We start from the raw sequence: 12900 nt of genomic DNA, 5'->3' as shown, positions 1-12900 counted from the left end.
TTACAGACGCCCACCACCACGCCCAGCTAATTTTTGTATTTTTAGCAGAGACAGGGTTTCACCATGTTGGCCAGGCTGGTCTCAGGCTCCTGGCCTCAAGTGATCTGCCCACCTCAGCCTCCCAAAGAGCTGGGATTACAGGTGTGAGCCACTGCACCTGGCCTCCACATTTCTTAATGCCTGACTTGACTCTCAGTAAACCTTGACTAACACAGGCATGTCATAGCCATCTGGCTATTTTTTTAAAAAAAATAATATATAAGAATGAATCATTCTAAAATAAACAAAAAGCCGCAGTACTAAACTACCTGGACAACTTCTTAGACTTACCATCTCTGAAGATTCATACAATCTTTGAAAGGTTTTTTCAATTTATAGGTGAGAAAACTGAGCCCTTGAGGAATTAAAAGTGTTTCACTCAATGTCATACATTAGCATCTATTGACAAGAAGTAAAACTTGCTACATTTTCATATTTAGTGTAGCTTAATACAAGACGGAATCAGATAAAGTAACCACTGAACTTTCCTAAGATAATATCCACATACAGGACAAAAATACCATTGGATACAAAATCCCTGTGGCCAGGAGTTATATGGAAGATGAACTGAGAAAAGCCATTTTTTGACTCAGGAAGTCTTTATGAAACATGTGACCAACACCACAAAATAATGCACCGAACTTGGGCATGGGACGCTTGTTTGTAGATCACTACATTTCTATGCTGCAGAAGACAAAAGTAATTATAGCTGAGGTCAGCTCTGCACATCAGCATGTCCTGTGGTTTAGCATAAAACCTCAGAATGTCACAAGAGGAGCCAGGCCAGCTGTGAAGAAAGTCGGGGAGGTACCAGCAAAGTCCAAGTCTCCAGTGCGTCAATCTCTTCGTAAGGTCCAGTAATGACCTAAGCAATAATATTTCCAAATTCCTAGTCACCTGCTTCATGTGTCCTATTTTTAGTTCAATAACTAGTCAAAACATCATTATTTATTATGCAAACACCGGTGTACTTTTGACTGTAAAAGTAGGAATACCTAAATTCAACTTTTTTATTTGTTTGTTTGTTTTGAGACGGAGTCTCACTCTTTTACCCATACTGGAGTGCCATGGCATGATCTCAGCTCACTGTAATCTCCACATCCCAGGCCCAAGAGATCCTCCCAACTCAGCTCCCCGGAGTAGCTGGGACTACAGGCACACGACCCCATGCCTGGCTAACTTTTGTATTTTTTGTAGAGATGGGGTTTCACCAAGTTGCCCAGGCTGGTCTCAAATTCCTGGGCTCAAGTGATTCACTTGCCTCAGCCTCCCATGGTGCTAGGACTATAGGCATGAGTCAACATGCCTGGCCCTAGGTTCTACTTTTAATTTGTATTTCTGGTTCTGTGTTTTAAAATGCTATTACTCTCCCACTTCTTTCTACCTCCTATACCCAAAGAAAAACAGGAATTTTCACTGTGAAGTAAGAAAATGGAGGCCTCAGTAACTATTTGTTATGTTATTCAACTTCTTTCAACATGTATAAAAACTCTCACTTTAACATACGATATGTATTTCAGAAAACAAGAGAACATCATCTTCTTGGAAAATTTTCTTTCAGATGCTGTTTGGATCTGATGACATTAGCACAAGCCAAGAAGAGTGTTTCACATGGTAACCTAATTTCTTTTAGTATGTGAAGTTACCTCTATCATTGTAACTGAGACAAATAAAGTTAATAGAAGGAAAGATAGTTTAAGGTTGAAGAACAAAGAATGAGAGAGCTTACAACTCTTAGCTAGCAAGAGCCTAAAGATTGCCTAGCCATTTGGTCTTATCTTCTGGCTTCCCACCTCTGAACACTGAACTCTTTCTTCACTAAAAGCAGCTCATCCAGAGAGAAAAATAAGAAGCTAAGGGAGGAGTGGGGGAGACAGAGTGGGAGAGGGAAAAAGACACCACCAGTGCTGATTCGTTATTTTATAAAAGTCTAAATACTAGAAGAGCCTGGGAATCAGACTCTATCCTTCTTCTGATCCCTCACACACGTGCTGAAGAAGATCATAATAATAGAGATATGGTTTAATTGCAGCAATGCAAAAAACCCCTAGGCCTGGACTTCTAGAATAAGATGGGAAGAAAAAAAAAAGGTGAGGGCAGGGAGAGAAAGAGAGTCAAAACCTACAATAACAACAACCAAACAAGGAAAGAGAGATAATCTAATGTAATAAACTTCAAATATTGGCAATCAAAAACAAAAGAAACAGTGAAACAGCAGAGAGCAGAAGTAAGTAAAACACTAGTTTCTAATCAGCCCTTGAAACTATACTGCAAAGTCAGCAAAATCCTGAGAATTTTCCTTTATACCCCCAAATCTGCAGAGAGGCAAGCTGAGGGGGTTTCCTTATCTTCTTCCTCTTCTCACGAGTGAGTGGTAAACATGGCTGCTAGGGAGAAATGAGCAAAATGGGAGAGAGAACATCAGGATTGGCTCTTTAGAGTGAAGACTTCAGTGAATTAAATAATCAAAGGGTATTATCTCTTCCAAATAAGAGAGTGAACTCTGATAGGTAACTGAAGAGAATCTCAGAATAGACCCAGATATTCTAATACAGATAGAACAAAGCTTTGGCTGAGCTTTGTCCCCAACCAAATGGTCTCAGACAAGCAGCACCCACAGTGCATAAGAAAAAACAATGTCTGGAGAATGCCACCCCAGGATGAGAGAAAATGGCAAGGCAACTATGCAAACATACTAAAAGGCAGGGGAAAAGGTAGTACGTAGCACGCAAAATAAAAACCCGACTCAGAAGGAAACAAGCTAAGGGACAGAAGGAAACCCCTTATAACTTTCTCACTATAGGAAAGTATCATAAGAACATGAATTTAAGAAAACAAAGAGTTCAAAACCTAGACCATGAAACAAGAGAATGAGCTACAGACCTAAAAAAAAAAAACAAAGCCAGTAGCATCCATACAGAACTAACAAAGACATTAGGAACAGCAGGGAATAAAATAAACATTGCCGAGAATAAAAACGCTGACTTCAAGGAAAAGGTCTGAGATAAGTTTATTGAACCCAGATTTTAAAAAGACAGATTGAAAGACCAATGCCACTCCACATGTGGAGAACTGTGTTCAATCTGGCCAGAAGCAACCAAAAGTCATTCAGAGAATGACTGCAATGACTGGAAGTCTGTGAAATCATATGAACAGCTGAGTAACCCAGAAAAATGTGGGGCAGAGAAGATTCAGGGACAAAGGGGCTTTCAAATACACAAAGGTCTATCACACGGAAAAAACAATTATGGAACTTCTATTTTGAGCAATATAGATTATATACCTTGAGCAATCCTCCTAACTGAAATAAAAAAATTGACAAAACATCAAAAGAAAATTTAAAACCTATCATTAAGCTAACATAAAGAAACTTTTACTAAACCCCCAAACAAAGCAAAGTCAAGAATCCTGCAAGATAAGTAAGTGGCAAAACTAGATTTCACCCTGAGGGTGGCACCAACCCCTACAGACTTCAAACTGCTACACTGACAGATGAGCAAGGGATGCACCAGAAGATACATTAGAGACTGCCCAAGGTAAGGAGTCCAACAGGAGATGACTGGAAAAAACTACATTCTCAAGTGTACAAGAAATAAATCCCACTACTGCAAAAGAGGAAAGAAAAAGAAAAACTGTTTTTATCAACCCTGATGTTCAAGTAAAGAAAAATAGTAATCTTTCAAGAATGTGTACCAAGGAAGCCTTTATGTGAGTTTGAGGTCAGAATTCACACTACCTCTGTGGTACAAAATGACAAGCTAAGGATTTGACTTAATTTGGTTCCAGTGTGGTGGCAATCCCCAACAACTCGCAAAAGTATGACAAATCTTCTCTGGAAGAAGAGAACTTCCAGACTTAACTTCAATCTAGGCCTCAAAGAATCCCTAGGTTCCCAGAAAAATAAGTGGCTCATAAAAATAAAATAAATAAAATAAAATAAAACACGAATATAAGGAAACAAAGAACCATGACTGAAGCCAGCAGAATCAGGTAACGCTCATGGATATTGGAATTACCGGACATAGAATACAAGATATTTATGTGTAATATATTTAAGTAAACAAAAGTTAAGCCAAGGAAAGGGACTATAAAAAACAATCAAGCAGATTAAAAAAAAAAAAAAAAAAAAAAAAAGACAGCCAAGCGTGGTGGCTCACGCCTGTAATCCCAGCACTTTGAGAAGCCAAGGCGGCAGATCGCTTGAGCTCGGGAGTTCAAGACCAGCCTCAGCAACATGGTGAAACCCCATCTCTATTAAAAATACAAAAATTAGCGAGGCATGGTGGTGCACGCCTGTAGTCCCAGCTACTCGAGGGGGCTGAGGTGGGAGGGTCGCTTGAGCCCAGAGAGGTCAAGGCTGCAGTGAGCTGAGATGGCACCACTGCACTCTGGCCTGGGTAACAGACTGAGACCCTGTCTCAAAAAATAATAATAATAAAATAAAAGGAGAACTACAAAACAGAATTCTTAAGAATGAAACTAGAGTAAATAAAATTTAAAAGCTCAATGGGCTTCTACTTATCATCAGGCTCTAGTAATTTGCAATTTACAGCCAATCTTTCATCTACCCCTAACCACCCTAGCCATCATTGCTATTGAGAATATCAGTTGTCCTAACAGTTATGCCTTTGTAGGTAATCTGTTTCCTCTGGCTGTTGTCAAACACCAATTAGACGCGTGTTAGCCTTCTCATTCTATCCTTTGCATCTCTTAGCCTCTCTTTCACACTTTCTATTTCTTTGTCTCTCTGGACTGCATTCTGGTTTTTTATTCAATCTGTCTTTTTCCATAAATGTGACTTTGGAGCTATGTAATTATTTTACCTAGTTTTAAAATAAACCAGGTCTCCTTGGACAAATGGCTGACTGTAGCCCTGGAGCAGGAAATGGACAAAGTGAACCTGAACCAGGAATATTTTGTCAAAAAAAAAAAAAAAAAGGAAAGAAAGAGAAAAAAGGTTTTCAAAGATTACTTGGGTCATGTAAATGGACCTTGGAGCCAATATGAAGATGCTCCCACTGGCCAAAGATGGATGAAGTAATTTGTGCATCAATCTGAATAACAGCTACAATGGATTGAGGCACACACACCATTCTACAATTTATCCATCTGTGTCCTATGGATAGGCATTTGAATTATTTTCAGTTTTTAGCTACCATGAATAACACTGCTATGAATATTAATGTCCATATATCCTGATATTTATGTGTACTAATTTTTCTAGAGTATGTCCTGAGTAGCAGAATTTCTGGGTCATAAGATATACACATCTTCAAATTTACCAGATAAGGCCACACTGTTCTGTGGCTGTTTACTCTGTGGCCTCTTACAAGTTCTTCAAGAGTCTAATGGCACAGGAGAATATACTGTAAGTACATTATTATCTTCCCTCTGAAAGCCACCCTGTTCACCTCAATACTCTAAGGGAAACTGCTGCTATATTATGGGTGGTTCTGTTTTTAACAGTTTTGTTTTCAAAATGAATGCCAGGCATATCACCTTTATTACTACTGAATACTTGAACATGATGATTTTCATGGCGCCAACATATTACAAAAACAAAATAAAACAAAAACAATGCTTCCTGGAAAAAAAAAAACAAAAAGAAACTAAACTATCAGGTGTTCTTGTCTTCGAATGGGCCCTTCAATAATTCTATCTGCAGTCTTTATAACGACTGCGAATGTGATGAGTATCTGATAGGATTAGCACCTCTAAGATACCATTACAGCATATTGAATTAAATCTATCTATCCTACATAACCTGAGATTTCGTTTTTTCTAAAGACAACAGATTTAAAGAGAAGTTTATCATAGTTTAGAAAAACTAACAACCATCTACTTGAAAGAACAGGTAAAATAAAGAATCTTCATGTGTTTCTTTAAATATAATGATGTCCTCCCCCTTTCTTTATGCCTAATAGCAACTAAATGAGGTTCCATTTACAGCAAAATAATAAATTAAACTTTGGCTCAGGTAAAACCAGAAGTATATTAAAAACACTGCTGGATGGTACAACAAAAGTATACATAGATAAATAGGGGGATGGTAAGTGTGCGGGTAAGGGATGAGGGAAGAAGGGGGTAGGGAGGGAAGGAATGTAGAGAGCAGATATAGCAACATATTTACATTTAGTGAATCTAAGGTGTTCTTTAAGCTATCCTAGAAACTGAATGTTGGTTCAAAGTTTTTCAAAATAAAAAGGTGAAGAGAAAAACATCTAGAAGAATATATACCAAAATGTTGACATTCTCTGGGTTACAAAATTACAAAATTTAAATTTAAAATTTAAAACTGCAGTTAATTAGGATCTTTCTATGATGATCAAATATTCCTTGTGTAGTAAAATGATCTTTCCACAATGATCAAATATTACTTGTGTAGTAAAATATTTTAATATTTTTATTTATTAAAATATAATTAATATTTATTAAAAACTCTTCTATTTTAACCTAAAAAATAAAGGTATTGGATGCCCCTTGCACATACTTACACATCCACATGAATCTGGTCCCCCATTGAACAGGGAACAAGCTATCCTCACAATTTCTGCCTCTATCTTGCGTAGTCCTGGGAAGATATCTGGATGCAGGGGGTTACTCCATGCAAAATCTCCATAAGCCTGTAAAGAAATGCAAGCAGAGGTGAAATTAAAACTATTACACTATATAGGACAAAGAATCATGCACTAAACAACAGTTTCTAAGTATAGGCACAATAGAAACTGGAAAAAAAGGTAAGATATACCCCTCAACCTAAAGAAGATCAAAACACAGCAGAGGAGACAGACATGTAAATAAATAATTTTACAATGTGGTGAGGAAAGAAGTATAAATATAATTAAAAGCACAGACTATAACACTAAACTGACCCAGCAGGAAGTCTAAGCTTTGCCTATTATTTTCAGCTGTGTAGGTCACATAACCTAAGGTTGTTTCTTCATACGCAGAAGTAGTTATGGTAGCTATCTTCTAGCGTTCTAGCAGTCATTAAATAACATAATGCATGTGAAGCACTTAGTAGAGTGTCTGGCACAAAGCAGCTGTTGTTATCGACTGCAATACCAGGTTTGTGTACAGAGTGCTAAGAGACCCTGAAGAGGGAACAACTAACATCCTGGGTGGTCTAGAGGTGTCTGCTGAGTGGAACTCTGAGAGAGGAGTAGGAATCATCATTTGGAACAAGACGAATGATGGAAGGGAAGGAAAACAACATGATAAGAGCACGACACATTTAGTAAAGAAAAGAGGCAGGATTAGTGTTTATGTGGGAAATAAAAAGTAGCAGTTAAGAAAAAATAAGTGGGAGCTGGCTCATGAAGAAACTTGTATTCTCTGCTGCATAAGAACCTGAGTTTCATCCAGTAGATAATGGGAAACTACTTAAAGATTTTAAGCACAGAAGATCAGAGCATTATACCAACTTATGCAAAATCTGTCATATTTATTAAGAGACACTTCCATATTTATAATAATTGAACATAAACACCTTAGAGATCATCAGTACAACCCCAATTTTAAATGATGAAGTGGAGTTTCCAAAATAAAAATGACAGCTGAGTGCAATGGTTCACACCTGTAATCCCAACACTTTCAGAGGCCGAAGCATGTGGACCACTTGAGGCTGGGAGTTCAAGACCAGCCTTAGCAACAGAGTGAGACCCCATCTCTACCAAAAAAATACAAAAATTAGCTGGGTGTAATGGTGCACGCCTGTAGTCCTAGACTCTCAGGAGGCTGAGGTGGGAGGATCACTTGAGCCAAAGAGGTCAAGGCTGAAGTGAGCCATGATCACACCACTCCACTCCAGCCTGTGTGACAGAGTGAGACTTTGTCTCTAAAAATGATAAAATAAAATAAAAATAAATGTGATGAGAAATGGAAGCAGCTAAGAATGAGAATGATTTGAAGTTACATGAGACCACTGCTCATCTCGGGTCACAGGACTTGAGAAAATTATGAAAGAGTTTCCCTATCCTCTCTCTCCTTATCAAACAAAGTCTGTCTCACCATAACAAATCTCATCTGACAGGACTATCTTCCCTAGTAATCTGCCTTCTAGACAGGACATCTGCAAAGACTGAAAACATAAATAACGTTTTACTATTTGACAGACTGAAGATGTCTTTGATAATATTATACATATTTGCCTATGTCTGTGTGAAGAGAAACTTTTATGGTTTTATTGTAACAATAAGCTTTCCTTAAGTAATTTTTCTAATTACAAAAGTAAGGAGAAAAAAGGAGGTCATGTAAACTGGCACAGACCTCATAGGTAGGTTTTCCTCAAGAACTGGACGCTCACCTTCACAAGGAGCTCAGTGAGCTTCTCCTCCCCACTGTACACTGTTCCAGAGGCTCTCCCCTCTTGCCAGAAGGCGTCTGCAGAGAAAGGTAAGGTCATTAGGTCAATAAGCAGGAACCTCTGGGAAGACAGGTTCTAATAAAGAAGAAACAGGAAGAAACCCCTCTGGGTACAAAAGAAAAAAATGTTGAGTGGAAACTCAACAGCATTCTTACAGCAAGTCAAGAAAAAAGTTCAATAAAGAGTTAGCACAATAAAATAAAGATGAAAAATCATTATTATCAGCAATGTGAAAAAGATATTAATAACATTTAGGTACAATAAAGGCAGTCTGATAACAATGTTGTCCTCATCCTCAACTACCTTCTAACAGCAGGAACATTTGTCTTTGTCTATACTTATTTTTCATTCTCTATATGGCTTTGGAGTGGCCTTTTTCTGCAATAGCTTCCTTCTTCTCTCCCTTCCTATCCAGTCCTAGGAATTTTGAGAACTGTTATGGGCAGAGTTGGCAGAAGAAACCAAGATGAAAAGTGTGAAATGTCAGCACACTATCATCACAGATGAAACCAGCAAACAAACCACAATGAGGAATAAACCATGAGCACCCTGGTCTCAGACACTGGCTCCCTTAAGCCAAGCCTGGAAACCCACATACAACTAGTTATTTGCTTCCAGCAGCACAGGCTGTAGCATTCAAGATCAGGAACACAGTCAACATTGGGATAAACCTCCTTTATCCCAGTGTGGAAAGAAAAGTAAAGTTCCTGACTAGAATATAAGATCTGACTTTCCACTTTCCTCTCTCCCTGAGACATTCTTCATTTTACCCACCAATCTGTTGATGTGGGTGTCTCAGGTCCTTGTGCTACAATGCAGCTATGCCCTATTGAAAGCGGGTAGTGAGAAAACCATTACAGAAACACACCAACTAAAAACTGCATGGAGCCATGGGCTCTCCAAAACAAAGATCTTCAGCTCTTGAGAACAGAAAACTAAGTGGTAAATATACAGACAAACTCATTCTCACAGCAATCTGCCAAGCTCTGACTTGCTGCCCGTTTGACTTAGAGGACACTACTCTGTACTATACACAGCTTCAGACCAGTGGTCACCAGCCTTTTGAAAATAAGATAACTGGTTTCATTTCCTGTTCTTTTACTCATGCTAGAGAATACAGCAATGGACAATGACTTAAACATTAAAGAGAAGGCAATATGGTGGTGGTAACCAGCTCTCATAATCATGGAAATCTTTAACACACAGGTTTTAGAGTGCTAACCCCTCCTTCATTCACCTACATCCTAGACTATATCAAATTTTGTACTATTCAATGTCAAGACCTCAACACATGTCACTCAGAAACTGTAAGGGTATTTGTCAAGGCCGGGTACAGTGGCTCACACCTATAATCCTAGCACCTTGGGAGGCCAAGGCAGGCAGATCACCTGAGTTCAGGAGTTCAAGACCAGCCTGGGCAACATGGTGAAACCTTATCTTTACTAAAAACACAAAAAATTAGCTGGGTATGGTGCCGCATGCCTGTAATCCCAGCTACTTGGGAGGCTGAGGCACGAGAATTGCTTAAGCCTGGGAGGTGGAGGTTGCAGTGAGCTGAGATCGTACCACTGCATTCCAGCCCGGGCAACACAGGGAGACTCTGTCTCAAAAAATAAAAAATAAGGGTATTTGTCAAAATGCAACATGGCTCCTGGATTGGCTCCTAAAATAGAAAAAAGAACATTAGTTTAAAACAAAACAAAGCAAAACAACAAAAAAAAAAACCCTGATGAACTAGAAATAGAATTTGTAGTGTAGTTAATAACACTTTTCCAATGTTAATTTTTTAGTTTTGATAAACGTACCATGGTTATAGAGGATGTTAACATCAGGAGAAGCTGGGTATAGGGAAATCTCTATCATCTTTGCTACTTTTCTGTAAATATATCAAACTAAAAAGCTTATTTTTAAAAAGTACTTGTAATATGATCTTAATCAGTAACAAACATGAATCTGTTTGAGTTAATAATAGCAATAATGGTTAACATTTACTGAACATTTACTATATGCCAGGCACTATAAAACATTTACACATGTATGATCTCATTTAATCCCCATAATCAAATTTTCAAGTAAGTACTGTACTACTATTACTATGCCCATTGTAGAGACACAGGAACTGTGACATACAGAAGTAACTCGACAAAGGCATACTTTAAGTGGCAAACCAAGATATGAATCCAGGCTGGTTCCAGGGTTACACTCTTAAGCACACCAAGCTATTTGGTGTATTTATCCATCCCATATATGCTCATGCATATGTGTATACACACAGACAAACACTATTAGCATTTTCAGAAACAGATAGATATACATATATAGATAGATGTAAACTATACAGACAGCTCTACCTATAGCTACATGCAGAAAGATAGATACCATCTGTTTATCTTGGATGGTAGAATTATAGTGACTTATTTTCTTTTGTGCCTTTATGCAGATTTCACATTTTTACATGAATCTATATTTCATTTGTATTATATATCTTATATTCTCTCTTCTTAAACACTAAATGTTTTATTCATGCTTACAAAAGGTACCTAAGCCAAGTTCCACTGTCTCTGAGATTTGCTTGCTTTACGGATGATGGATGAATCTAAACATAATTTTAAAAATATGAAATTCGACCTGTGAAACAGTAGGTCTTCCTAAACATGTAAGAACCAATGATGAGTTATTCTTAACCTATGTGAACATTAAACAATGACAAAACAGTCGCTTTAAGGAAGTAGAGAGCATGTCTATGCCAAGCATCATACCCATAGAGCTGTACTCCTTAAGTTTCTCCAAAACAGCAGATGAGCTGAGACCCTGGGAGGGCAAAGCTTTCACATACTCTTTGTCCACTTTCAGGAATGACATGTTCTTGCTAATATCATCCTTGGTCTTGTTCAACTTGTCTTGAATCTCCAAAGGTAAGAAAGACAAAGTTATCCCGATGGAAGCATACAGCAGAGACAGCAGAATCATTATGACATTCAAGCAACTGCTCAATGCTGAACACTGCACAAGTAACTAGACTAACATTTTTCTTAAAGATATACGGTGATATTCTGACTGGTCAGCTACTTTCTGGCATGTACAACAGCCTCTTAAAAATTTGAAAAGCGATGTTTCTCTCTAAAGGTCAAGATGCACTCAGCCGGGCACGGTGGCTCACACCTATTATCACAGCTGTTCAGGAAGCCGAGGTGGACAGATCACTAGAGGTCAGGAGTTTGATACTAACATGGTGAAACCCCGTCTCTACTAAAAATACAAAAATTAGCCAGGTGTGGTAGCAGGCATCAATAATCTCAGCTACTTGGGAGGCTGAGGCATGAGAATCACTTGAACCCAGGAGGTGGAGGTTGCAGTGAGCCAAGATCGCACCACTGTACTCCACCCAGCCTAGGCAACAGAGCACGACTTTGTCTTAAAAAAAAAAAAAAAAAAAAAAGATGCACCCAATTTCCCCATAACCCTTTTCTCTGCCACATTGACATCACTGCTGCTTCACTTGGTTGGCATTGCTAAAGTCAGCACATCCTTGAGGGCAATATTTGGACTTTGATCCTGCCTTGGCAGCAGCTACAGTGTGTGTGTAAAAGAATCAAAGGTAGAACTAGAAACAGTAGCCAGAAAACTGGCCATGCCACAGTAAAAGGGATTCTGGTCCTTGTGCAAGTGATGAGCTCCTTCAACAGACATGCACACAGCACACTAGGAATTTGGAGGCCCCATACAACACAAGCACAGGGCATTCTAAGAATTGCCAGGAACACTCCAATGTATCTCCTTAAGCTGCTGTCGACAGCTTGCACTGTCTGACCCCAAAATGTTAAGAGAAACTAAGGTCCTTTCTGCCAGGCGATTTATCAACTACGGTTCTCTTCTTTTCCATCGTCAAAGCCACAGCTTCTGAGCTGTTTTCTTTTATTCACTTACTCAACAAATATGCAGGCTAGGGATACATAGTGAACAAAACAAACTTAGGCAATGGAGCACACAGGGAAAAAAAAAATCTCCTGTCCTCATGACATTTATTTTCAGCAGAAGAGACAGAAAATAAGTCAGGTGACAAAAAGTGCTGAGGGAAAAAAAATAGTAAAGAGGCAGAAGGGCAGGGGCTACTACTTATAGCAAAAGACTCTCGGGCAGTAGGGTTGGGGAGAGAAGCTACATGTCACGATTTGTTCATGTCACAGTGCTATTGTTTCAGCAACATATTTGTTATAGAACTTAAGAACTCGCTCCACACTAAGATTTTCTCATCTCTAGCCATGGATAATTAGAATACAAGAGGATGTTCTTAGATATGGCCCTCAATGAAACCACAGGGAAAGCCACTCCTTTCAAGCATGTCTGTCTGCAATGGTCTAACAGGCCCACATTGGCAGGGAGCAGAGGCTACACTCCTGAGCAATGCCTGGGCATGCTATGGACGTGAAGATATTTTTTAAGTTGTAAATTAAAAAATTAATTCACATAAATGGTGACTCATGCAACAGAACAGG

At 38.7% G+C, this 12900-nt stretch overlaps 1 protein-coding gene across 5 annotated transcripts in view; it reads right to left on the bottom strand.

Moving 5' to 3' along the window:
- LOC105466064 (sphingosine-1-phosphate lyase 1) overlaps positions 1-12900 on the bottom strand; it is an 85437-nt gene that overhangs the window by 14033 nt on the left and 58504 nt on the right. For all 5 annotated transcript variants that reach the window (XM_011714927.3, XM_011714924.3, XM_011714923.3 and 2 more), the window contains 3 exons: positions 11164-11311; positions 8345-8421; positions 6534-6662 (listed from right to left, as the gene is read on the bottom strand). In XM_011714927.3, coding sequence (XP_011713229.2) covers positions 6534-6662; positions 8345-8421; positions 11164-11311 — 354 coding nt within the window. The remainder of the gene's footprint in view (positions 1-6533; positions 6663-8344; positions 8422-11163; positions 11312-12900) is intronic.

Source organism: Macaca nemestrina, chromosome 9 (genome assembly GCF_043159975.1).
Source record: "Macaca nemestrina isolate mMacNem1 chromosome 9, mMacNem.hap1, whole genome shotgun sequence".
Lineage (NCBI taxonomy): Eukaryota > Metazoa > Chordata > Mammalia > Primates > Cercopithecidae > Macaca > Macaca nemestrina.
This window is presented reverse-complemented; position numbering and strand designations above follow the sequence as displayed.